The sequence below is a fragment of the Myripristis murdjan genome, chromosome 11, assembly GCF_902150065.1.
Source record: "Myripristis murdjan chromosome 11, fMyrMur1.1, whole genome shotgun sequence".
NCBI lineage: Eukaryota > Metazoa > Chordata > Actinopteri > Holocentriformes > Holocentridae > Myripristis > Myripristis murdjan.
In genome coordinates, this window is record NC_043990.1 from 12,593,718 (window position 1) to 12,621,570 (window position 27,853).

The 27,853-nt window shown below is 41.4% G+C and overlaps 1 protein-coding gene across 1 annotated transcript in view; it reads right to left on the reverse strand.

The window, feature by feature from the left end:
* The window catches only part of LOC115367586 (dolichyl-diphosphooligosaccharide--protein glycosyltransferase subunit STT3B), an 87,527-nt gene extending 59,991 nt beyond the window's left edge, over positions 1 to 27,536 (reverse strand). The window contains exon 1 of the mRNA XM_030063378.1: positions 27,027 to 27,536. Within this exon, the coding sequence (XP_029919238.1) occupies positions 27,027 to 27,286 (260 nt within the window). The 5' untranslated portion in view covers positions 27,287 to 27,536. The remainder of the gene's footprint in view (positions 1 to 27,026) is intronic.
* Between the last annotated feature and the right edge of the window lie 317 nt (positions 27,537 to 27,853).

Consider the following 27,853-nt stretch of genomic DNA (forward strand, 5'->3'; position numbering starts at 1 on the left):
TAATTAAAAATCCATAAGAAAATCCATGAGAAAATCACATAACACTTGAGAGCAATTAGGGCAAGAGCACATGTGCATTGCTTCAAGGCATGTACGTGTTAAGGGAAGAGAAATGGTTCAATTTAACGGTGGTCCGATGGTTTGGGGGCAAAGAAAAAGCCCCATCAAGACAGTCTATTCAGTAGTCGTTGTCCAAATCGGGCCAATGCCAAAAAACTGTTTCACAATCTCTCTCTCTCTAGACCTCTGTCTGCACACATTTGAGCACAGACCCTAATTGTGCATACAGAGGGTCTCTGCATCTACAAAAGACTACGAAATAACAATAACAACAACAAAACTCTTTGTTTCTATTTTTGTTTGTGATTTTGTTTTTGCTACCCACTAAGTATGGTGAAAGTGTTTGCCTTGGGGTATTTACCCAAATAATGGTCAAAGTGAACTGGACTACTTTTTTTTTTTTTTATTTCTACTTGATGAATATATTGATGTAGGCTCCTTAACTAATGCAGAAAACTCTGCTGTAGTTATAACTAGAAAAGAAACACATTACCACTGTAAAAAAAAAAAAAAAAAAAAAAAAAAAAAAAATCCACTAGAATCTGAATACATTAGTTCAAATTAATGAGTTCTCAAGGTCATATGTGGTGGTGATCGTGCTATTGCAGTAGCTAACCTCAGACATGCAGACAAGTACAAGAAAACTGAATTCACACAGCTTAGCTATTTGACTTAAAATTTCCCATTTTTAAATTACCACGGCAAAGCCACTTGGTTAGAGAATGGGATTAAAAGTCAGAGTTAAAGGTTTGATTCCCGCTGGGACCATTCGTACTCAAAATATATGCTTGAGCCACTGAAGCCATTTTTAACAAGTGGGGGCAGTACATAAAAATGTTAATATCAAACCCGAGGAGAGCTTGTCTTATTGACTTTCCTTATTTGTTTTTTCCAAGCCAATCCTTCAGGTCACAACCCCACTTCTGTGACCTCCATGTTAGGTTCCGCAGTATGCCAAAAAAGCACCACTAGATTTAGATATCATGTTATACATCTGTGAAACAAGAGTGATACAAAGGCAACAAAGGATCATAACGTATGAGCCCCTTTAAAGGTAAAGAGGGGGGATAAGAAATTTGTAGATCCCAAAAGTACAGTCACTGAATTTCAAACTGTAGTGTGTGAATCAAAGGGAATGGATGAAAGGCACGCCGATTCCACATTTAGCCAAGGAGTCCACTGGGGCAAGGGCTTCTCTCTTTTATCAAAACCCACTGTTACCATCGACCAAAAATAGGAGAGGCACTGGGAAAGCCGGGGAGAATCAGCAAGCACCAGTGAATCCCAGAGATACAGAGTAATTACTGGCAGACAAAGAGCACTGCTGTCATAACGGGTGGCTAATCAATGAGATATCACAAACACAAACACTGAAGACAAACAGCAGCAATAATTACTGGCCTAATCATCACAGGCTTAGATGTTTATTGAAGGCACTCTCAAAGAACCCATGCCTGAATGCTTCATCATGATTTGGATCAACAACAGTGCAGCTTCACTCTCAACTTTCCAAATAGACGAATTCCTACCGGCAAGTAGTACTGAGGAAGGCAATTAAGATGTATGTACGCCTCCGCCTCATTCAGCCTGATGGTGCGCTTGTGTTTGTGCTCAGTGGGAATATGCCTGCTATGGATGTGAATGGGCTCAACTCCTGAAGGTTCATGTTAGCAGAAACAGCTTAAATGCTTTGTAAACACAGCAGATTTTGGGGCTACAGAGACAGACCTACACAAAATCTCCCACTGTGGGGCTCCAGGCTGAATATCCTGCAGCGAGGGCAAACCGAGGGCAGCTGCCCGTAACCCTCTGTAGCTTAAAAATCATTTTCTCTTCAACCAAACATCCACCTGCTGGGAGAAAGCAAGGCAGTGGGAGAGAAAGCTCTATTACCACCCTGTGATGGCCAGAAATGAAACCATAAAACAGGATATTAAAAACACAGCTGTGGACAATTACGCTGTCTACATACAATCGTTTCCCCTGGACAAAGAGTTGTTATTGCACTGAGTATGAGCATAATGGCTTCCCTAAGAGCTGTGGAGTCACTAACAGATAGCAGTGAAAGCCGGTAAGACATCCACGCCTCATTGGCTCAAGCATCAGCTGAGCGAGGAGCTCAATAACACTCCAGTCAAGAAGATACTGGGCACTTTACACATCCTCTCTCCGTAAACTCGACAATCATTAAGAAAGTGTGTCTACATCATAACACAAGTTACTGCTGCCCCAAAGCTGCTATATCTGCATGAATGGGCTGGCCACTGTGGTTCTGCAATCCTGTGGGGTCAGAATTTAGTGCCCGGGTTGAGTAATTATGCACTGTCTTCTTACCACTGTGGCCCCTTCATCATTATTTCCTAACACATGGCTGCCTCTGCTGTTCCATATTCTACGGCTGAGATAATGGAATGGGAACAGAGGGGAGTCCACCTCTCTCTCTCCCCCCTCTCTCATTCTTCTGATGGTAGTGAGGGAACGATGTTTTATTCTTCCACTGGGGAGTCTTTGAGCAGGCATAAATCCCCAACTCTTATGGCCTCTTCGGCCTCACTATTATGACCCTGACTGTATTTCACAGTCAGTCTAGCAAGGCTCGATTCATTCTGCGGGGCTTTGGCTGGCTCTCTTACCTCGCAAGAACTCCAGCTACTAATGAGGTCAGGCAAACATTTAATATGACAGTCCCACAGGACTCACAGACTGGTGTGACATAAATCAAGTAAATCAAAGTTATAGCTTTGAAAAACTCAAATTGCGTGTGGATTTCTAAATTAAGGCAGAAAGAACAAAAAATATCCAAAAACCTAAATTCATTCACTCATTTTTGAGCTTAACAAGACTGACCAATTAAGAGCCGACATTCCCTTTGGAACTAGTTGACAGTCTACCCCGAGACTGTCAAAATAAAGATTTAGTCAACTCTGTGAGTAGACCAAACTCCATTCAAGTTTGTACCAATAAATACACTGCGAATTTCCATAGTTCCATCTCAGCTTTATCATAAAATATGTAAGTATACAAGGTCTGTTGATTAGAGGTGCAAAAATCGCATATGATGACCATGAAACAACTTCTGGACCTAAATCCATGTATTCCATTGTTCTCATTTAGTATAATTATTCTAGGTACAGAAATAATTGCTACTTCCTCTTATGTAGTATTGCAACCAATGGAAGGAGATGTGCTTGTTTACAAGTCCTTTTAAGTATATATAAATGTTTGGTTAGAAATCAAGGAACACAGCTGATAAATTAATCATCTTGGCTATAAATTTATGATTGAGTATGGCATCCCATGGAAGCCAACAATGCATGCACATTTGCCTTCCAAACACTGACCATGTTGAGCCAAAATAAATAAATAAATTAAGTAAAGGAAGAAAATAAAATAGAAAAACTATGTGCTATAAAGTATCCAAAACTATTAACTATTAACAAATCAAAGAGAATTATCAAGTCTGAAATTACAAAAGTAGTGGGAGTTTTTAAAAAGTGACCAGAGAAAAAACTGATGTTGCTTACTTAAACCACTACAACATCCATTGATATAGTGAGTGAGGGGTTGAAAAAGGAAATGTGACTTCCCCTTTTGAACTTAAAAAGATTTTGGACATTGTTTTGTTTTTATGTTTTGTGACTGAGCCATACTGTTGGCAGACTGCTTAAATGCTCTATGAATACTGAGCCCTTACCTCTTAGGGCCCACATTAACTTCAGCTAAAAATTTTATTTGACTTGAGTGAACTAGTGTGACAGAATACATTATGCAATCTCACAAAAGGCGCCGCCATAGATCGGTGGATGGCAAAGAGTAAACAACCATTTTAGCAATTAACGGCTTTTTAGTGGGTTATTTGGGTGGTTTAGTAGACAGTTCCATGCATTGTATTGCATTTTACTTATTAAAAATAAATCACATCAAATCACTCTGAATAACAATATTTATTGCCCTTCACCTCTATATGAATCCCATGCACTCCTCTGCTTCTTGGTTAAAAAAAAAAAAAAAAAAAAGAAGACAGCAAAATTATTTTATTATTATTTTTAATTGCTCCAAAGACCTTATAATAAACAAAGCGAATTTCAGACCTCCATTGTAGCAGCTGGAGACGGAGATATTGGCTGGATTCTGGGACAAAGGTCTGCCTGTTTGCCTGCTTGAATGCCTGAGAAAACACAGCCAACACAAACCCACTGCATGCAGACCAGAGAAGCACTTGTTTGATGTAGCAGCTCCTAATGATCCATGCACTCTAATGAGTAACCATGCTGAATACAGAAATCACAACGGGGGCTTCCCGACTTTGTAAAACACAGAAAAAGCCACTCCGTCATAATAGTGAATGTGACTGTGCATGCATAATTAGGCTGGAGGAAGAGGGCGCTAATTTGGGGAGCTAAAATTGCTGCGGTAATTTCTCGGAGAAGAAAGACAATGAGGCTTTTGTTATTTCTCAAATTAAATGTCACCCCAGACATGCCGAGGCTTTTACGCTTTGGGGCGTCAAAATTGCAAAAGATGAGGGCTTGGCTCACAGCTAAAAGGAGAGTAGCTGTGTGTACTGCTGCTCATCACTCAGGGCAGGGTTTCCCAAACACATCCAAGCACTGACATCATCTTTGTTCACAGTGTTTGAGACGGTGTAGCAGGATCTCTCAAGCCTCGTCAGCCACAATGTCCAAATTGAGTCAATTTGGTTCGAGTGAGTCATTACAACTTTGTACAGCCTTTATCATGTATTGCCCCACCAGAAACAGCAGTGTGACCCATTTTGGGCTTCAGTCCCGTGGCTTGAGAATCACTGTTTTATGAGAAACTGAGCCCCGAGCCTCCCAGTTGTATGATGTAACTGAACAAAAGGACCTTGCCACCGCACCATCACCCTGACCCAATACGGCTGGCAATGCAGTGGATACAAGTGGATGGGAAGGTTTTTCTCACCCATTTCCCCTGAATTTTTTATACATCCAACTGTATCCATGAAACAAAACAAAACCTGTAGGTTTTCTAGATCAGAATATTCTTTAGTCTGACTCCTCAATCCCCACTCATTTGATCTTTTCCTGCCCCACTTCATATGTCCTGATTTTATATTTTATATAAGTACTGAAGTTTAAAGAAAAATTATACCAAGCTATCAATAATTGTTTATGTTTCCTGTACTGTATGACGTTGGCTGTTTAAAGTCAACATCATAAAAACAGTTTTGTAGCTAAATCAAATAATGCAAGTCTTTGACTGAAGATGAAACAAGGGAAAAATGAAGAGAGAAAGAGAGCAGTCGGATTACAACATAAACCAAAGTTAGTGCATAGCTACACCAATATCTTTGTATTTTGTAAATTTCACTTTGCAGATTATTAGACTTGCCTTGTCTCTTCTTTTCCTGTGGGATCAGGAGTTTACGAAACAGGAGGCGGCGATTACATTAATACTGACTGCCGCTTGATGATTACATTAATTATATTGTGCATTTTCCCATCCCCTCCTGAGGCTTTATTTTCCTGATCCTGACATCATAATGGAAGATCCTCCTGTCCACCAGTCAACAAACCTGCAGATGTAAACAAACTCTCACTTGTGTTTTTGCTATATTCCGCACAACCACATGCGAGGAAAACCAATTATGGATTGGGGCTTTAATCTTTATAAAGTATGCAGCTATTTTGCCAGCTGTGGATTTTTGTCAGTTTTGTCAGTTTGAATGAAAACAATACTACAAAAAATTACACAACCTTTTAATGTGTTGTCCAGTATGACAAGTTTTTATGGTAAGGTACGCTACTGATATGAAAGCTCAAACAGTCAAAATTTTAGCAAAGTTACTGACCTCTCTTCTCTTCCTGGAAGTCCTTGAGAATCTCTGTTATAATCGAAGTTCTTGACACATGACTAAGCCTAAAATGGATTTTAGGGTGAAAACACTGACTGTAATTACAATAAATGGACAAATGTTTTATATCCATAAAATTGAAAATATTTAAAGGGTTTACAGATGTAAGCTGTTAACTGGTATGACATTTTGGCTCACTGGAGCTGAATAACTTATCCATCTCTGCTGCTAGTAATATAATAATTTATTCACATAAGAGGTAAGACAGATGAGCTATGAAAGTGGTTAAATTAGAAATTCTACCATTTTTACATTAAAAATATTTTGCATCATTGAATCTTCAGTCTGGCTGGTACAGTTTCTCTAATTCATCAGAGATAAAAATTTGATACCCACAAAGCATATAAAAATTATGGTCAACAATGACACAGCGCTTATTAATGCACCTCATCAATTCTAGGACCAGACAAGCTGTCAGCACCACTGTGGTATAAACAATCCACCTCAGACTCTTGAGTAAATGAATAAATATCTAATCATTTGCACCACATCCTGCAAAAAAAATACACCCAATAGTTGTCCTTATCTAGCTTTGAAACTTCAGCATAGATAAAAATCAAGCAGCACAAGCACTCACAGATAAAGGATCTGTGTGAAATGTGTAGTGATAGCATCTTAGTGGAAAGCAGGGCTCCGGGCAAAGAGAATATATAAAAGGCTACAATGAGCTCATCCTGGATGAAAATTCCACACTCTTTCTCTTCCCAACACCCGACAGATTTGGAGTGGTGAACGAGAGCAAAGGCTCTCTTTCGCTCTCTGTCTGGGTAGCAAATCTCCAAATCCCAGCCAGAGGGAGGAACATATCCAGCACCCCATTACAGGAAGCCTGAGAGATGGGGCTGGGGTTCATTCACAGCCCAATTCAGCTTCTGTCTGGCGGGGCCCATCAAATAGGGCCCAGCCTTGGCGGGGAATGTCGAGATGACATTATGCCAGCTCTATGCTGCGGCAAATGCAGGAAGGCTGTGTGTTTGTGATATAGAGATAGAGACAGAGAAAGACAGAGAGGGACTGACAAAGGAGAGCAAGGGAGGAAGAGAGAGAGAGAGCGAGAGAGAGAGAGATATGACTCTGTCAGCCCAAGCCTCTTCATTGAACTGCAGCCCAGAAAACCAGAAGGGGGAATCTTCCCTCTGATTTCCCCCTGCAAATGACTGATGCCGATGCCGATAGCAAGACAAATGTCACAAGCAATATAGCCAGAATCCTTAAAAAAAGACATGCTCTGTGCCAATTTCAGAGTGCCCCCTATTATGACAAGCAGAGGGAGATCTTCTTTTTAAAAGGATACAGGACCATCTGCCTTTCATCAGTATTCACAGAATGTCAGGCATGGTAAAGCTGTATAATCATAGCAATCTTTAGCACCTTACACCAGCATGCAGCCTGATGATCTGGTAGGGCTCATTTAGTCTTATTCTGAATTAAATTAATTTACTAACACCTCACTGAAACTGGGGTAGTCCAATTTGTCAAATGTCAATCTGGCTGAACCACCCAACCCTTCTTTCTCACTAATCCATTCAAAGGGAAAATATCCGGCTAATGCTGTCCATCTAAATACCCAACCTATGACTTCATCTTTATGGCAAGCGAACAGGACTCAATACGAGCGCTGTTTCTTAACACTGGCCAAATGTAATAAACGGGTAATGATAAATCTGACATGAAGTGAACACAGTTTTACCCGCATTAGTGACACATTATGCAATACAACGTGACAGAGCACCTCATGCTATTAGGAATTATATGTTGGATGACTGACTGATCGTTTGACTGACTGATGTGTTCGTACGTCTCATATGAGAACTGCTGGGAAGACGGCAAGATCTCTTATTTTTTCTCTGTGCATAGAAAAGGGTTGCTGTGGGGCAAATCTTCCACGTTGTGAGTCATTGAGCCAGACAGGCAATGTTTTGACCCAGTGATGATGGGGTACCTACTGTACTCCATCCCATCTTTCTGGCCCTTGATATAAATGTTTCAGTGTCCAATACAAGATTTACTGATCACCTGATTTACCAAACTGTGGCTTCTGCAATGTTGGCCAACAAGGAATCAAGAACATTTTTTATATGCAGGTGGATTAAATCAATCACTGACTGAAGTAATTTAATTTTATTCTAAATAGAGGGTGACTACTGAAAGAGAGTAGCTTAATTGGCTCTTTCTATCAATTAACAAAATGTAACAGTTTGATTGATTGGGTAGGCCAGATAAAAGGTTGTAGCCAGCATGTCTGAGCATCACTGACTACAGGGCTTTGGAGAGCAGAATAGAAAAGCTGATTGCAGACATTCCCTCTGTAACATACAATGTGGGATCAATGTGCTGAAATTAACACAAAAATAAGGTTAACCTTAACACAGCATAATTCTAAACAGCAGATACTCCAGGTTAATATAATGGAACAGTGTAATACACAATCAAAAGATAGTATGTGGAAGTGAACAGACGTGCTGCTGCAATTCTAGCAATTTTATGTTTCCACTATCACACACTATAAAATCCTGTTACATTTTGTGGTTTACCAAGTACATTAAACAATTATGATTAGCTTAATTTATTAATCTCATGTATACTTTATCTGTTTGGGGGTGTAAGAATAACATGTATGTGTGGCAACAAACAAATTCCATCACAGAGAAGGGCAGAATTTCCTTTTTTTTGCTTTTCATATTTCAAAAGGACAATAGTCCTTTCTCAAATTCTGCAACATACCAAGCTAAAATAGAACAGCCCTGTAGCAAGGGAAGATGTTGCTCAATAAAATCTGCTCAATACACTCCCAAAGGGTGCCGAGATAACAGGCAATCAGACATTGCTGCTGAGTCACCTAGCCAATATTGGAAATGGAGAAAAAGTTTTAAGCTCAATCAAGTGACATCCCAACTATTAAGCAACCTCTATTGAACATGTCATCATTTCACTAACATTTCTATTCCATTCAGTGTACACCTTGCATGCAATTGAGGTACAGTGACATGACCATAAAAGCTAGATGAAACTCAACATATTGACTGGGCTTTTGGGAAGTTTGCCTTTAGTGGATTGGCATGTATTATAAGTACTTGACGGGCGGCCCCTCCACTGAAAATATAATTTCTAAAAACATCACATGCAACCCAGAAAATGCCAACACAGTCATTTTGAAAAGCTCTGCATGACATTTATTCCATCTTGTCATCCTTTCTCCACAACACCCAAATTCCAAAATATCAAGCCTCTCAAAAAGATCGCTATTTGCCATTTAACCAGCCAAGAGACAATAGCCGAAGAAAGCTTATTGAAGAAGACAAGGATTATAAAACAATTTTGCCAGCCAATTCCAGGGGGATTTCACAACATCAGATGATAGGCCGAGTGGCAACAGTGGCAGCCTCACTGAAAAATAAAATAAAAAAATAAAATATAAATATCTTCAACGGTCCCATTCAGAGCAGTCAGACTGTTACTGTACCGTCAGGGGGATGTACAATGTGGGAGGTTAATGTATAATCAAAGGCAAGCACAAATACCACCCAAAAAAGGCCTTGAAATTAAACCAAACACATGCGTGCACACACACTCAGACACACATATATGCAACCGTGTACGTCTGAAGGCATTGAGGCTTAATAAGGCAGGGTTTTCATCTCCACTGGAGGGGTCCTGTAGGGTTGTCATCTGGCTTTAGAACCCACTGGGATGACAGGTGACAGAGCAATAAAGGGCCTCCATGATTTCATCTCGCTTCAAACGAATTCTGGGTAGCAGGGAGGACCAGATGGGAGTTAGATCACAGTTTGAGAAAAAGACTTGCTCAGTAAGTTACAAAGACATGCTCTTGGGAAGAGAACAGAGACACATGAAAGCAAGCAACTGAACTGGTAAATAAGGAATTGAGAACAGCAGAGGGAAGAGAACCTCAGTCAGTTTGCCAATAGGACTGTGGAAGTATGTTTCAAGGTCAAGATAAGTAGTCATGGCAAATGAAATTCTAATGACTGTGGTAATTGCTAAATTGCTGGCGCTATATTGAAAGGGAAATGTAGAAGTCTGAGGTCACTTATCTCTCCTGAGTGAAAGCATATCAAGTGCTTAATGATCTCCTTCATATATTCCAATGAAGCTTTGGGTGCGCTTTTAATGGAGGGGGAGCTGTCATCAGAGCGAGATTCATTCCTTAACTGTCTGAAACATCTTCCTTGATCTCGCTAACAAGAGTTGTGTCTGATTCAAAGCAAAATATTCTTTGAAGGTCACAGCTTGAGATGAGAAACTTTTGGAGGGAAAGATAACACCGCCACAAGCCCTAAATCTCATCGCAGCCTTTGATTTCAGCACTGAATGCCGGGGCCCGGAGAAGGCAAGCAGGAAGGGGGTGCTTGTCACAAACACCACAGCAACAAAAGGATAAAAGTAAAATGCTGCCATAAACAATAAACCTGTTGTACAAGACATAAAGATGTGCGATCAAAACATTCACTGACTATGGAGAATTCATTATACTATCAACCAGTAGCATCAAGTTGTAGGCGTTGGATTGGGTTGGGAGTTTTGACAAATCCAGAGAATTAACGACTGTTATAGACACTGAATATTTCCATTTACCCCACTATTTGATGTAAATTACATTTCTGCCACATTGAAATTGCACAGTTCAGAATTCTTGCAAATCACCCTTAACAAACAAATAACCCTTAGTAAGATATTCCAGAGGATACTGGTAAGATATGCATGGCTGACAAAAGAAAGGGCACTCTGAACAAGCACCCTGCATCTCATATTTCATGCTATGAGAGTGCTACCAACTCTCATTGTTCAATTAAGAGTTGCCAAGCTACTCTGCAACTGCAGGGTGAAACAACCAAAATCTGGCACCAAAGCTAGATTTGACTAAAAAAAAAAAATGTTCATGAAGCTGGCACTCAAGAGACTCTGAGCAGATGCAATACACCCTATGGAAAGAGCAGGATTTCAACAAAGGAGTCAAACAGTGCAGCCTCGGGGCCTCAGAATTTCTGCATTCAGTGTTTAGGAGGATTTGGCAGTGACAGCTTGGCCTCCACGGTGGTCAGTCATGCATAGGCTTCTGCGTTCCTAACCTGGCCCAGGGTTTCGCACTAGTTCAGGAACTTTACTGCCTCCACGATATACTATACAGAAGTGAGGAGCCTCCTCGCAGTTTCTTAAAGGGATAGTTCGCCCATTGTGAAAAATTTGTTATTATTTCACTTACCCTCCTAGCTGTTTCGTAGGACAGATAGCACCAATTCTGTCCTCCCTAACAGCAAGTGGGTAAGTAAAATTATATCCGTTTTTTTCTAAGTGGGTGAACTACCCCTTTTAGCCAAAAAAGAGGGCTAACTCCTTTGCAGCCATCTTCTTCACAGCTATCCTTTTTTGTGGACTTCATGTGTCCAAGACTCCTCCATTTCTTTATGCGTGGGTACAAACAAAATGACTGCAACTCATTTTCATGTATTTTTGCACACAAACTACCAGGCGCCTTCTATGACACATACTGGCTGAAAGTTCTGTGCATAAGTGAAACAGGTCAGTGATCTATCAAATGGTAAAGAAACTGAAAAATTATGTACCCGGGGCAGAGTGCATATCCTCCCTGTGGTCCTCTGATGCAGAGCAGTAGCTTGAGGGGACAGTAATGACTCTGGCATTTGTCCAGACAGCCTGTAGTGTTTGCTTCACTGTGCTCATCTCTGAAGACACAGCATCACCAGCATCTTTTAGCCTCACAAAACCTTTTTTCCCCACAAATCTTAGTACACTGAAGAGGAGAATTAATTAACAAATAATAGATTTATGGCGCATCTTGATGAGGACAATCACCTCTAATGAACTCCCTCTCTGTTCAAGCAGGGTGGGTTGGGAAAAAAAAGCAGAGTAGCAAGAACATTTCAGGGATATGTTGGTCTCGCCATGACATCCATATGGCGTGTGACTCAACAGAGAAAAGTAATGTGTTGAACTGCCAAGCTGCTGCTGTGACTCAACAATAACAACAGAGTCTAAGAATGCTCGCCTTACTTTCTACCACCAAGGCAAAAACAGCTTGCCAAAACAATGAACAATAAAAGACAGAGCTTCTGAGAATGAAAACAGTTTCTTAGCTATCAGTGTAAGGCAGAGACTAAACCTGCCAATCAATAGGGTCAGTCCGTCCCATGGTTACGAACTGTGAAAGGATCAAGAAAGACAAGAGGGATTATGAAACTTGGGACACTGATTAGCATTTGGAAGGAAAATCACTTCCCCTTTCGCAATGCCATACATCTCAAGGACACAATAAATTGAAGAGCTGGCTGGGGAAAAAAAAACAAACATTTTATTTATTAATTTTAGCAAATCTGTTCTGAAGATTAGATAGATTGGGAGGAAGCATGATAAAAGGCAGAGTGAGTAGGTAGAGATTGTGTCTCTGCAGACTAAAATGTTGCAAGACAGGAAAGTGAGTGGAATGAGAAAATACAAAATATGCCAAAGCTTTCTGGTTGCATCTTTAAAAATTTATAGTCATTATTACTCAGTAGCACACATAGTATAATTATAATTCTGTGGGTGTACATATATGAAAGCATGTCACCTCAATGTGATAGTGGCAGCTGAAGTAATCCATCAAGGGATGTACTGATTGATAGCCAGTGCTGGAATAACAGCTGGTAGGGAATACAGGTCATTTGATCACCTTCAGATCCTTGTGTGAATGTATTTACAGGTAACTGGACTTTATTCCAATACAGGTAATTTGGCAACAGCAGGACACCAAAAATTCATTACTACTCAAGCACTTGAAGAAATACAATTAAAGAGTACAATGAGCTCATGCAGATAGTGGCTCAAAAGATGTCTGCACTCGGGCTGCAAACAGGTATGTGGTGACAAACCCGAAAAAATCCCAATGGCCATGATAAAGCTAAAAACAATAAAAAATAAAAAAGACAAGAGACAAATGTTACTGAGTTTATTACACTCGATGACAAATTATCCTTTTTTTTTTTTTTGAGAAAATGTGGGCCTTTTGTTAGTAATTGAGCATCTGAATATATTGGCCTCCTGCAACTATAGCATAAGGTAGGTGAAAATGTCTTTGATTGCTTGAAATATGTAATACATTCACTACAGACATTTGGAGTTCAGATGTCAGATGTCAGACTTTGACCAAGCACTAGACTGATTTGATTTATTTAACAAAGTGTGGTATTGAAAAATAAACACTTTTTCTCAAGTAAGCAGATCCAGCTGAGCCTAGCACCATAAAATTTGACAATATGGGGAAATAACATGGACACTTAAGTGATTCATTCTTTAAACATTCTTTTAACATTGTTTATCCTATATTACAATTCATTAAAGAACCTATGCAAACCACAGGAATCATTCATCAATTTTAAATGACAGTGTTTCTCACGGGATTATATACATTCTGTACCCTGCTGCACAGAAAGTAGTTTCTGCTGTGTACAGATGGCTAAGTCTGCACTAAACTTTGTGTTAACACCAAAAACAAAGATGTAGGGGTTCAGCGTAAAGACTTTTGTCACTGCTCTTGCTATCAAACCACCAGCATTGAAAAAAAAAGTGTAGAATGAAACCACATGTAATAACCGCAATATATCAAAGCCCAATTCTTCACCTAAAATAAATTTTGAAAAGTAAACAGCAGGCTTTTTCTTTCAGGGTTCCTACACAACTTCCATTGCCTCAATAAACTATATCCCGCCCCTCAAGAAGAGGCCCTTTTCCTCATTTTGGCAGGCACTGTGAATTAGTTACTTACTGATCACTCAAATAAGGTTAAACAATTTGTGCTTTACCTGTAAGCTTTCATTAGAATTGGACAGGCTTGCTTTGAAAATCAGAGATGTCTTAAGGCCGAAACAAACTGTTTACCTAATGGCCTGCAAGAGCACTGAAGCCTGCTAGCCTGGATAGCCTGGAGCCACAATGAGTCATGCTATTCTCTAAGTACTCCTTAGACTTTTATAGCAGCAGGTGAGCTGCCGTCAACAATGCCCACATTTTCCACGAGGGAAATCTGTCCTCAGCAAGCCCTCACATTGTATTCTGCCCTTTCGCTCTGATGAGCATCGAGATGATAGCGGTAGGCGGGTGATTAAATAAAGATGGTGTAACCTAAAGTTGAGCTGAAATAAAAGCAACCAAGGTAGCTGTATCATTTCTGTGTGGCTGTACCTGTTTTTGTTTTTGTTTTTTTAGAACAATAATCAAGTTTGTGGTAAGCACAGTCAAAATCTCAAGTGAAATGTTTTTCATAATCTAGGCTATGGAAAATTAATTCATCATGCCCAAACAGGTTTTCACACTCCAATCTCCTTGCTAAATAAAAGGGGCATAAAAAACACTTTAAACCAAGATAAAAAATTTTCTAGGATTAAACTTTAACCATTCCACCACATTTTGATGAAAATAAATGAAAAGCAGTTTGAACTATGTCTCTGCAGTCTAAACAGGTTGAAAAACCTTCTCTGTATCCTTGCAGATATTAAAAAAAACAATAGCCTACATCAAATTGGTTACCAAATAGTATTTTATGGATTTTCTTCCACTATCTCCCATTTCTTCATCCACAGTCATTTCACCTTTGCGATACAGAAAACCACAACTATTTTTAGAGTTTGCAGGCCATTCAAAACAAAAGCTGTGCGTTCCTGGTAAAAATTGCCAGTATGCATGCATATAGGAGTTAGAACTTTAGAGATATCAAATACGCATGTCAATCCATACTAATAATTTGACAAAGAGAGCTGCGCTCATACCTCTTAACCAGGCTATTTAAATAATTCTCAATTTTGACCATTATCACAGACAAAGCATCGCCAAAGCTAAGCCATGATGAGCCCTGAGGCAGTGCTGTCTTTCTATTTATTTACTACTGTATGTACAAGCAATACCCTCCACAAATGTGTGGTGTGTTACTCTGACACACTCCGTATTATCTTGGTGGCAATGACCACTGCACTGTTGTAACTTGAGGCCCACCGCAGCCTCTCATGGGGCCCAATCTGGACTGTTCGGTCCCATTTTCATAGCTGGCCTTCCCAGACTAGCTGCCAGCTGCTGTACTTGATAACCGAGATGATATGACAGGCGCCTGACAGGCTCGTCTTCCTCAAGCTGTCACAGAGTGACAACCTATTCCAGCTGTCAGTCTTTCAGACTTGACACCATTGTATTCTTCCATCTATCATTTCTCATCCTGTGCCCTTCGCCCTCTTCCACTCACTCCTCCCTTCTACTGCTCCTGCACCCATCTGACTGTCTCTCAAGTGCCCTCGGACAACAGTCTGCTGCCCTGAGCAGCCTTCTTCTTCCCTTGGCTGTTAGCCGTCCTGGCAACATGGAACAAAGCCATGACCTCAAACCATAATGCTCCAAAATGTCGTACCAGGTGGGCTTGCCGGTGGCTGGGCTACGACAATGAAGTCATCTCTTTTCAGTGCTACCATGACAATGAACACAAGCACAACAGCTGAACAATGGCAGCATCTGCAGCAAGAAAACACAGAGCAGCCAAAGTGGACAGAAGCCCATTGGCAGACCTACACTGCCCTAGAGAGGATACTGTGGTGCCTGCTCAGTAAAAGCAACTCTAACGTTATTTTAGGTTTATTTTATTTGAACAGTGATAAAACACTGAAGCAAACTGATGAAAAAGCATCTCCCTGAAATGCAACAATCAAAAGATCAAAAGAGAAACTTGTGAAATTATTGATTTGTGAAAGTGAGGTATGAAAAAGCAGAGGGCTTGCGAAAACATTTCTTTACAACAGGCAAAAGAAAAAATAAACAATCACATGAACAACCCCCAAAAAAACAAGATTACTAACAAAGACATAACTGAATAGAAAACAGAATGTAAATGACAACAGAACACAAGGCATTCAAGAAGCGCCAAACTGCCAGCTGGCCAATCATCTTGCTGGGGAACAAGCCAACGGGCCTATCAACAAGGCTGGAATTCAGCAGGCCAATCTCAATGTGAAACATGGAGTGGTAACAGAATATGGCAGAAAATCACCTCACTGAGAAGAAAACCCAAATGACCAACAAAGTCACCGAGCTGTCTGACCTTCACGTTAACCTTTTTTTTTTTTTTTAGATTTATTTGATTAAGATCACTCTTATCTCTCCACTGAAGTTCGCCACTGATGTTAAACTGTGCATTTCTAAGAAGGTACTGGGGAGTACTGGTGGGATTAAACTGAAAGGAGAAAAATGACTCAAGAATAATCTGAGTTGAGCTATTTGAACTATTCAGTAGAGATGCTTTAAGCAGTTGATCTTATTAAAGGGGCCCTGCTTTAAGTAGTCTATCAGCCATACAGGAAATTCAATTTAACTTGAGGTAGAGACAGACAAAAATAATAACTCATCTCCATCCTCCACGTACAAAAAATACAGCATGCACATATATATATGAGCACACAAACAAACTGATGATGCGGTTTTTTGAACAATGAAATTTCTTTGGCTCTTCTACCACAACCTCCTTCAGATTGGAAGCCTGGCAGGCATTAATTTCTTCTCTCCTTCTCCGCCTCCCACCCTCCTACCACTGTTTCTTTCACTCCTCCCATCATCTCTCTGCAAGCAGGTGCACTCGCCCACAGAGCTGTGTGCGGACTCCTGTCAGTAAGAGGCCAGGACTGTGCGATAAGCAAAGCCCCCCTCTGCTCCCCTTTGACCCCTGTGCCGCAATGACCACTGGCTGTCCAGGTTTAAAAACCTGATCAGTCTCCTTCACACTGCTCTGCCTCTGGACACACCACTATATTCAGAGGGCATCAAGGCCCAGCTCATAGCTTATGAGAATGTACGGAGGAAAGAAAAGAGTAGGAGGTTTGATGGTATGTTTAAAATTTGGAGCCTCTGCTACTTAACAGCACCAGAGTTGGTAGATAACAACTATCAAATACTAGTCAATAGAAGTGAGGACATTACCCAGTAAAGTGAAATCCCGAGATTCTTGATACCTGATTCAACATCATGGCAAAAACACAAGTCCCACTAGTCATACACTGTATACAGATACAGAGTGTTTATTTAAAATCTAGGTATACGTATTTCAATATTTAAACATATATAGGCTACATTAAATTATAAAAGCATGAACTGATGGTAAGCGGCATAGCAAATATACCCTTTGTTTTCAATAGGACGGGGGCGGTGTGGAGAATTTCGGCAGTACTGTCTTTGTGAAGTGGCAGGCGAAGCTCGAGCATGTGACATATTCACACGGGTGTGTGATGCATGTGCATGCAGGCCAGCAGCATGTTTCGCCACAGGAGCAATCAGATCTACTTTTACAAAGTATCTGCATGTGGTTCACACAATCAGTGGAGGTTATCTTGACTGACCAATCACAATTGATGTTATTTTCTTTAGAAGGAGAAGCTAATTTTTGAAGTTGGAGAAGTTACAGTGATTTGCTCTTTCTTCAACTATATACGAAGACAAATAAAAAAGACACTACAAATTTCCCTCCAAATTCATTCTTTTATAGGACTATACACATCATTGTTTACTGTTTTTATCTAAATGGTGACAACCAATTAGGTTTGCAAACTTCAAATTCTCCTTTTTGTGAGGTGGAAAGCCTACATGCAGGGAGCATGATAATTTGCATGGAACTGCCCGCTTCAGAAAACCTGGCCATTTACCATCTGCTCAAGCATTACGAACACTGAGCTACAAGTGTAACACTGGCCTGTAGCCTTCAAATAGGAAAAAAAAAAAAAAAAAAAAAACGGCCAAAATAGTAATTTCAGATTTTAGAAACTGTATGAAATGCCCTGCTGTAACAACAACTATAATGGTACAATTATGTGCTCTCAGTTTGATTTACTGTAACTATGACTGCATCTTTAAGTATCTCAGTATTTAAACATGTAAGCTAAGGCTCCACTAGAATAAGAGCACTAAAGTTATAGAGTGGGGGTGAAATCATGACCTACCAAAGGTCAATTGAGCAAGAAAGACCTGATTTTACTCCTCCCTCTCAAACATCTAACCAGTGGACAGCGTCCCACAGACTCATACCAACATTTCCGGACCAGAATCTCTCTGTTCACTGAGATGGAAGACGGAAGAGGGAGGAGAAGATTGTGTGTGTGTGGGAACGCTGACTGCTGACCGGGCATACACTCGTGGTACTGACGCACAGAACAATCACTGTGAGAGGACACACGCAAGCGCCCGCTCGCGCAGTCCGTCAAAGGAGTGCTGTCAATTACAGCTGTGCATTTGTTAAGGGGACACGTCGCTCCTTCAGCTGGTGCTCGATGGATGGGTTCTGCAGGCTGGGCGGTCATGGAACAACAATCACATCAGAGCGCCTGTGGGCTAGACAGAGAGAACAGCTTGACAAAAGCAGCATCAGCCACGCATTTCAACTCTGCATGACGTACTCTGATGTGAGCGTGTGTTTCCATGAAGCTTATCCAAAGTTTCCTGCAGCAATTTTTGTAGATGAGCAGGCTGGGGATAATTTTAGTTCTGCAAACAGGTCCATGCCTGGGCCATTTTCAAGATCAGTTCAAGGAGGGACAGCAGTTTAGGAATGGCTTGTATTTGGATATTTATAAACCCAAGATAAATTAGGCCTGCAAAATATGAAGAAAATATGCAGGGTGAGAATCATTTATTAGATATTGCTATAACAATATTACATGTGATATAGCAATGTTACGGTGTACCTTCTGTGTACGTGTGTTGCTAAGGTATATCTTGAAAATACACAGCATATGACAGCTGTATGAAAAAAATGAATTGAAATTATCTCCCCATTCCATGTTAGATTGTCAAGCTGCCATAAAAAAGTCCAGCATCAGCACAGCCCTTCAGACATTTTTAAAGCATGTCCACCACTGGTGTAATATTTTCCTTGTGCTTGTAGTTAACTGTCACAACAAGAACAGCAAATATGTGCAAAGAACATGAAAAATAGATAAATACCGTCATCATTTTCATTAACCAAATGCTCCTTCCCTGCTCTCTATCTCATCTCCCCTACTGCACTATTTTTTTCCTCCACCCAGATTATGGGACTACCCGGATTCCGGGAATAGTTCGGTTGGTTAAGGTTGGGGTCAGCGTGGGGTTAGGGTTAGGGTTAGCCAATCAGAAGCAGAGAAAGGGCAGGTCTTCCCATAATCCGGGTGGGGGAAAAAATAATGCTCCACTGCTATTCATCTTCTCCGATCCTTCCTTTGCTCTCTCATTTAGGACCTACATTTTACAGGACGTTGGAAGCAAATCTCTTAATGTCTGTACTGTGAAATTATTATTTCTTCATCCTGTCAAGACAGGCTGTCATAAGAAGTCAAGTTGGCAAAACTCCAGGCAATAGATGGCATTTTGAGGACTGGCACTGAGGTTTTATGGGTAATAATATTACATATTTCAAATTCCCTTGTAGTGCATTGTCTATATAGTTCTTTGTGGTTGTATTTGAGGTAGTGGTGTATGTTTGCTGTGTTGGGACTTGTCATTCTTAACACTGCTTGACAAATTTTGCAGAAAGCCTGTGTCTGAGAAGATTGTTTCATCGGTATCTACCAAGCTCTCACAGTTAAAACTTGCTTGCGTTTTCATTCACATGAATACTAGTTTTTGCCATCCACATTATTTTGTTTGTTTTACATTTTTTAGCCTCTCTCTTTTCCTACCTAGTTTACATCACAGTCACACAAGATTCTTTCTTGTAACCAGCTAGGATCCATTTGTACAGACTGGATGGCATGGGAGGTGTAATCAGCAAAATGATTATTACAGCCTACTGCAATATGTTCACTGCACAGGTTCATATCTCACTAACAATAAAAATGGTACACTGTACATCCCTGACATGGGGAAATTGTAATTTACTTTTGAGGGGGTAAACTGCATAACTGCAATGGCATTTTTCCAGCTGTAGATAATTTGTGGCTGGGCAGTGAAGGTCAACAACATGCTGCAACTGCATCTAAGTTCTAAATATTAAGGTAAAACCACTGAGCGTGAGTGAAATCAGTTGCTTGAAGTGCACTGCTACCATTCTTGAAAATCACAGGCGTACAAGATCACACTACTCAGGCTTCATTAAGGAGCAAAGAATTGGAACACAGGTTTAAAGCTGCCAGAGGATAGCGCTCTTCAAATCTCATTTCAGAACGACTGCCAAACCTGAGAAGTGTGTAGTCCAAAAAGGTGGGGCAGAGGACCAGGAGGACATGGCAATTTGTAATGCATAACAGCCAGGGCTGCATTTTAGGTTATGCACACAATAGAAAACGCTTAACCTCTCCCATTCCCATGTAAAAAACAAACAAACACCAAACATCTTTGGCAATGCTTAAAATGCAGGGGTGCACACACAAACACAAATATTCCTCTGGATACACAGCAGAGGCAATTCATCACACTAACAAATTGGGCTACTTCTCAGAGCCATCATCCTCCATCAAGGCATCTGTGAGTCGTGTGGCCTCTGGGCTGCTGACAAGCACCTCTCGTTAGGTGGCAACCCTGCCAATGCGGTTAGAATGGCCCCATAAAAATGACTGACAGGCAAATTGGGGACTAACAACTGGGGCACCAACTATCCTCAATTCAGTATGAATGAATCAACCAGCCTTTTCTCCTCCACATTGTAAACGGCCTTTTATAATTCTCCTGAACAGGATATGTTAAATGAGCATGCAAAACCTTGAATTTCCCAAACAGTTTTACTGCCAGTCAGTCACAGTTTCTGTGTGTGTTGTCTGTTTGTGAGTTGCACTGTAATCCTAGGCCTCTGCATGACAAGTAAAACCAAAAAACAAACTGGGATGAAAAGGGGCTGTTTGTATGCAGACGTAGCTTTCTATTGTGCTCCCCGGTGGCTTGGGAGCTTGATGCTCCTTCTCGCCAGGAGCAGCTCATCTCCTACACATGCCGCAGGTGCCCTAGGACAGATCTGCCGCTCTCTCTTCCAAACACACACACACACACACACACACACACACACACACACACAGAGGGAGAGAGAGCACGCCTTGGACAAACTGACTCCCTGGTTACACCTGGTACTATCCAGCTGGGAGGCCTGGCCTGGGAAATAGCAGTTAATCATCAGAGGCTTAGCATCAAGTCCCTTGGTTGAGGAGAAAGCAGAGACGAAAAAGTGCTGCCAGGCAGACTAAAAAAGTACCACTGAGTGTGTTTTTATCTTTGCTGTGTCCTGTGGTGTTATGATATGAATGCTGTGTGCAAGGAGGCCTGGCTCGCAAGGCTGGAATGGAGACGAAGGAACGAGAGCCAAAAGGCAATCATTACCTTTGGCACAGATGCACTGCTGTTAAATGGCTAGTGAGTTACCGGTCTCATCTGTGAGATTTAGCCAGTACATGACCAACCACAACCTCGGCGAAGCCTACATCATGAAAAAAAAAAAAAAAAAAACCTCATTTAAAAAGTGCCAATGCACATGGTGAGTTTTAAAGGATTATGCCTAGTGGCTCCAACAATCATCGTTTTAACTAGTGGTGTCAAATTATCGCGTTAATTGAGATTAATTAATTACAGTCATATTTAGCGCGTTATGTTTTTTAATCGAGTTAATCTAATTTTTAATCTCTAATTTTACTTTTTATAAAATCGGTTTGTAGGCGTTGGGCTTCCTGTGCTTAAGTTGTTGGGGGTGGAAAACAATGGTCAGTCACACCCTGAAGTGGACATTGATTGGCTGTCATTGTGTTTGTGCCGGCCTGTCACTGGCCCGGTGGCCTGCCCGTGTTTTTTTTTTTTTTTTTTTTAAACAGGTCGCCGGCCAGGCCAATCAGCTGTCGGTCCGGTCCGGCTGGCCTCACCAGTCTGAGCTTTTTTTTTTTTTTTTTTTTTTAAGTCAGAGAGACAGGCCAGGCCAATCAGAGGCCAGCAACCTGTGAAGAGGTCAAGACATGATTGGTTTGCTTTGATTAACACCCGCCCCAACAGTCCGAGTCCGTTGTAAACAGGCAGCGCATGTTGAGGAGGGGGTGTCGCGACTCGTGTGTGTGTGTCTGACTGTGGAGGAGAGGAGAGGAGGTGGAAGAAAAGGTTGCGTGATCGAAGTTAATACATTACCGTATTCATCCGAATATAAGACGATAGTTTTTCCATTGAAAATGCCCTGAAAAAACGCCCTCGTCTAATATTGGGGGTCTAAGCAAATATACATGTATTGTGCATATGTAAACCAGTAGGTAGGCTCGCCTGATGCCGCGATTACCGGCGAATGGCCGCATTGCGCAGTCATTGCAGCCGCATATGAACAAAAATTGATATGGCAGTAAGCTATGTGTGCGCCGCTCACCTGTCAGATCCGGCAGACCAGACCCGGTGCCGCGGCCGGCTCGCCTGATGCCGACCGGTGGCTTTTTTATTCAAACAAGATTTTGTCCATATAATTTTTTTTTTTTTTCCAAAAAAGGGTCTTGAAAAAGAGGGGTCCCCCCGACCCGCATCGGACTGATCTGCTACAATAATGTAATGAATTTAAAGGGAAATACTTCAAGTTCAGGGCTTTTCTCAGCAATTTTAGGTGAGATTAAAAAAGAGATTAATTAGATCAATTAATTACAGATCATAATTAATTAATCTCTCAATTTTTTTAATCTCTTGACACCACTAGTTTTAACACAAAATACTTTCAAATCCAGGTGTGTCTTCAGGCTAGTCTGCAATTACAACTAAGATACGGACTTTGCTCTGGCAACACCCATGTCTTAAACAAGACCCAAGCTAATGTGCATCCACCATCCAGGCAGCAGCCCACAATGCCTGAGGATGGGTCCTCACTCAGACATCTTTTCTTTTACAGCAGGTAATTGGATAGTCTCTCTACACTGAATATTTCATAAGCTGTTGGACAGTCAGTCAGGAGTTTAAGCGGGGGATCACCACTCCAGCCAAGTGTCTGGTACAAAGATCAATCACAACTTATTCTCCATTTTCCCACACTACTGCTCTAGATAACGTACTGCTGTGCTAGCAGCCACTCCTGGGCTGGCATAATCCAGTTTGCTTTAGATGTGATGTTTTGTGTATGAAAGAAAGAGGATGGAAAGAGAAGCTGAGAGAAGGTGAGAGAGGGAGAAAGAGAACATACACACCTTCTGCCCTCCCTTAATTTCACTGGCTTTTCAAAAAATCTGAGGTGGCAACATCACTTGTTGGGAGGTTATAGTTTCAGAGCACTTAACTTTTAAGAGAAAAGATGACATTCATGAAGCACATTCAAGAGCCTGATACAAGTGTACTATTAAAAAAGCTATCAGTAAATGTTTGAGGAGTCCTACACATGGAAAAAACATACGTATGGAAGTTGTTCACATAACATAAAGGAATTAAAACAGTTAGGAGGCATAGATGAGTTGCTTACAAGCAAAGGACCAAGGAGATTTTATATAGCTCAATGAAAATGAAAAGCTAATAAACAGAGATCAGATGCTGACTGAGCTTCGGTTGAATAGAAAACTCAAATCCTGGCTTTGACATAAATTGAAAGACACCCATTTTCAAAACATTAACCTAAGAAATTTAACTCTAAGATAGATGTGAAATTAACTGCTTATTAAACTGATCCTTTAGGAGCTGCGAGTCTAACCTCTTTACCTAACCAAAAGCCTAACTCACTTTTTCCTCTCGCATTTTTCAACTTGACCCTCATGGGAGCCATCCGCTCAAAGCCAACACCCAAAATGAGACACAGTCAGCATCCATCCATCCAAACAGAGTTCCAGTCATGGCTTTGGCTTTATGAAGAGGCAGCAGTTCTGGTGCCGATGGGAGCAGGAGAGTAAGTGCGTGTGTGTGTGCGTGTGTGTGTGCATGTGTGGTTATGAACTTATGTCTGTGCACACTCTACCCAAGTATCCAGCTCATTATTTGTCTGACAGAGACGCTTCTCCTCCCCTCACTCTTCTGACAGAATGGACTCCTACTATTTCCTGACACGACCAAGGTAGAATAAACTTGACTGATTCCAAGGACTGCTCTCCTCCAGTGTATGCACACACACAAACACACACAGCTCTGTGCCTCACCACACAGCTTGCAGCCTGGTTAAAATCCATTTTCTTACCACTAAGTCAATAAACTGGACAGATGTTAGAGCAGAATAACAGGAGAATGTAGATAAAAATCAACTCTGGGAGTAGAAATGAAAGTGTACCACACATATATGTGCGTGTATACATATATACATATACATACATGTAAACACACACACACACACACACACACACATCTCTATGTGTATGTATATTTATGTGATATGTGTGCCAGTGGGAATGAGGAGGAGTTACACCTCCACAAGGTACAGCCAAGTAGGCAGCTAGAACAATATTCTTAGCAAAAAGAATGGACTGACTCACTGATTCGAGAAGGTTGGGTGTTAAGTAGGAGTAAGTTAAAGAAACTGCAATTCATTTCTAACTCCAGACACAAACTAATTATTTCTTTGAATGGAGGAGATGAGCAAAATATCCCACTTTAATACCAGCTGTAGTGGTCTTAAAATAATCACCAAATATTAGCAGACCAAAATGAGCAGGGCCTGATAATGGGCAAGACATATCAAGCAGTCATCTACAAAATCAGGACAGCCTTGGTAATATTTGCATATTTTAAAATAAGCATGACATTTCAGCACTGTTGAATCCAATCTTAATTCTTCAAATTGCCTGCTTGTTTAAAATAACAGTTAGCTGCAGATAATTTGAAGTCCCACACAGAGCAAAATCAATAACAGCATCAAAGCATTCAAGCAAGGACAACAGTAATCATTCATGTCTGGGAGTGACGGCCCCTTCAAATCAGCATCCAACGTGATTATAGTCATAAAAAGCAGGTCTTCCTTTCTCACTGTAAAAAATAAAACCTCCACAGATCACAAGCACTAAAGCATAATGACTGACACGATAAGACGTGTAACACTGGCATTCAAGTATGTTTTTTGTTTTTTGAAAAATAGACTTTTTAAACCAATTTCTGAGAGGAGCACAGAGAGCCTGGAAGTTGAGAGAAGATTCCAGAAAACATTCTTGCTATAAAATTCCTGGGAAAAAAACATATGCATATAAGAGTCAAGACGAGAGACTATTCAGAAAAGAGAACCAGAGCAGGCTTATGCTATAGAATTATGTATGTATATACATACACATAGCTATGATTACTCTACACATTTCAGAAATCGTAGGGGCATCAGCTTAACATGAAACATGCAGTGAAGGAGCTCTCAACAAAACAATCCAGACTACACAGGAGAATAGAAATTACAGTATAGAAAATTTCTTAATATAAAACATGCTACCAATTTTGTGCTTTTTAATCTGCACCACCAAAGAACCAATGTTTGCATCTTATGCTTCTTATAATCATGCAGTGAAACATCCTAAAAGGGAAAACTAAAGCAAAGCAATTTCCTTCGGAGCTCAACATTTTGTAGTAAGGCTTGTGATTGAGGACGAGAACCACTGAAATACACTGCACTGCTTTGTCTTTGAGCGTCCAAGTACGAAACGTTTAGAACCAGTGATGAAGGGTACCCATAGCAGTTAAGACTTGTGTAACTTCAGAATATAAAAACCCTGCCATTGGTTTCTTTTCCTTGAGATGCTGCCAAGGATGAGCGGCGCAATAGTTACTCTACAACTGGAGAGACTCTGACGCCACATTATATCCTTACTGGGCATAACAGCTCCCACCACCTGCCAATAACCATGATGCTCCACCAAGGATATCAGCCAGGCATGAAATACTGCAACTCCTAAAGAGCGCTACACTTGACCCAAAAGTTGTACTAGTCGTTAATAATGCTATATGTCTTGTCTGGTGCACAATCCAATCTCAGAGTAAAATTATTCTGTTGTGGTCATTGCAGAATCGGTGATCCCATCAAAAGCACAAGCCCTGGCTTATGACTCTCAAATATAATCAAGTTATTTACATAATTGAAGAGGAAGTGGCAAATCTGGGGAAGACGGAGCACCTGTCACTTTAATATATGGATGCATCAATCGGGCAGAGACAGGGTAGGAACACTTGGAGACTTACAGCGCATTGGAAACAGATACAGAGACTTGTGGGCTCTTGTGACACTGTTGTTACAAAACCAAAATAATCCTGCATGGCAATGACAGAGCAGACCGGATCAGTTGGCTTCCGGATAAGCTCTCTGCTGTCATGAGCACCGGCTGCAATTTGTGCGGAAATCGGGAAGTCTTTTTCATCATAATTAACAGCAGGGGGGAGACGACATCGGCATTCACTATTTATGAGTTTAACAGCAACTTAGACTGAAATCTCAGATCTGCTGCAGCTATCCTCTTAAGAGTCAATCACGTCGACCATCGCTGCAGCGATAATCCCATATGAGCAACAACCATTTCCACTTGATACGTTCGCACTGAATTTGTTTTTGCTGGATGACACGGAAGCGCAGAGGAAGCGTGCCCTTGCTCCAGATAATTCACTCTTTTTCCCAACCCAAAGAAAGTTGTGGCTGCAGCTGAGGCGTCTAGCTCCTGATATAGCTCAATCGCTGCAGCTGGGGTAGTGTTTTATTACTAGGTCAAGGGTAAAATATCACCAGACTTGACTTTGCTTACTGGAAACCAACTAGCCAAACCGGATCAGCTAGCTAACTTAATGCAGCACTGCCTTGCTGGCTGCTGCTGGAAATGTGCCTCAACTCATACCAAGGTCCACCACACAGACACAGATCAGGCCATTGACCCCGGTTTGACAACATGTTGCCCCAGTGGCCCCCACTAGAGAAGATATTGTTGTTAGACATAATTTTGTAAAGAGCTGAGCAAGTGCTTACAATATAAATGGGAGGCTAGCTAACAGTTTAAAGAGTGACATCTATGTTCAAACCAGCGATTCTATAGACTTCTGCTGAGTGGAATAACACTGAAATTAAAATAGCTTCAATTTTTACTCTTGACCCGCTGGGTGCCCCCCCTCGCAGGTCCCCGGATCCCACTTTGGGAGTAGCTGTCAACTGTGCCGGGGGAAGCGGACAGACTAGCTAGCTTACCATGGATCAAACTCGTGAATGATGCTCTCGAACCGGATCACTGCGAAAAGTCTGGAGCTGAATCCTGCCAACCAGGCCAGAAAAAGAATGGTAAACGAGAGTAAAGACTGCCACCCGGCTGGCTGTGTCAGTCCACCAGACAGGCCTCCTTTGCCCCCTCCTCCACCCGCGGCCCCGGGTCGGCTGTTCCCATGCACCGAGCTCCCGGCATTGGTGGACGCTTTGTGCTTGCCGTCGCTGGCTGTGTGGTGCTCCGCCATTTCTGCGCACGGTGTCGGTTGGATTTGCTCGAGCGTCCCTCCTGCCTGCCACGCTCCCGTGTCTCCCTCCGCCCCGTCCTGTCGCAAACCTCTCCTTCGCCTTCAGCCGGTTTCCTTCGGTATCCTGTGCCTTCCAAGTCCGCCGGAGGGGTTTTTATTCACAAGCTACAGCGAAGGACAGCCGTTACATCCCAAGCGCACACTCATGCGCCACATAGCGAGCTCGCAGCACTCAATCCGCTACACGATTGAACGCCGGTGGAGAGGACAGGGATGGGATGGGCGGGGCTATAGGAAGCGCTGTCAGCCTGTCACAGAGCGACAGGTACGAGAGGGCGGAGCCACAATGCGCCGAGCCAATCGGAAAGCAGCACTGGCTGAATAGGCAGACTACCGCACCAATAGAATAGCATAAAGTTATGGCTGAAACTGATTGAAATACGGATTATCCCCTGTTCTCCATGAAATTGAGTCATTATGGTGCTCACTATAAATAAAACCCTTATTTCCCTGCCTCTAAGTTAGCCGTGTAGACTTGAATTAGTCATTTCTCAAAGAATATCATAG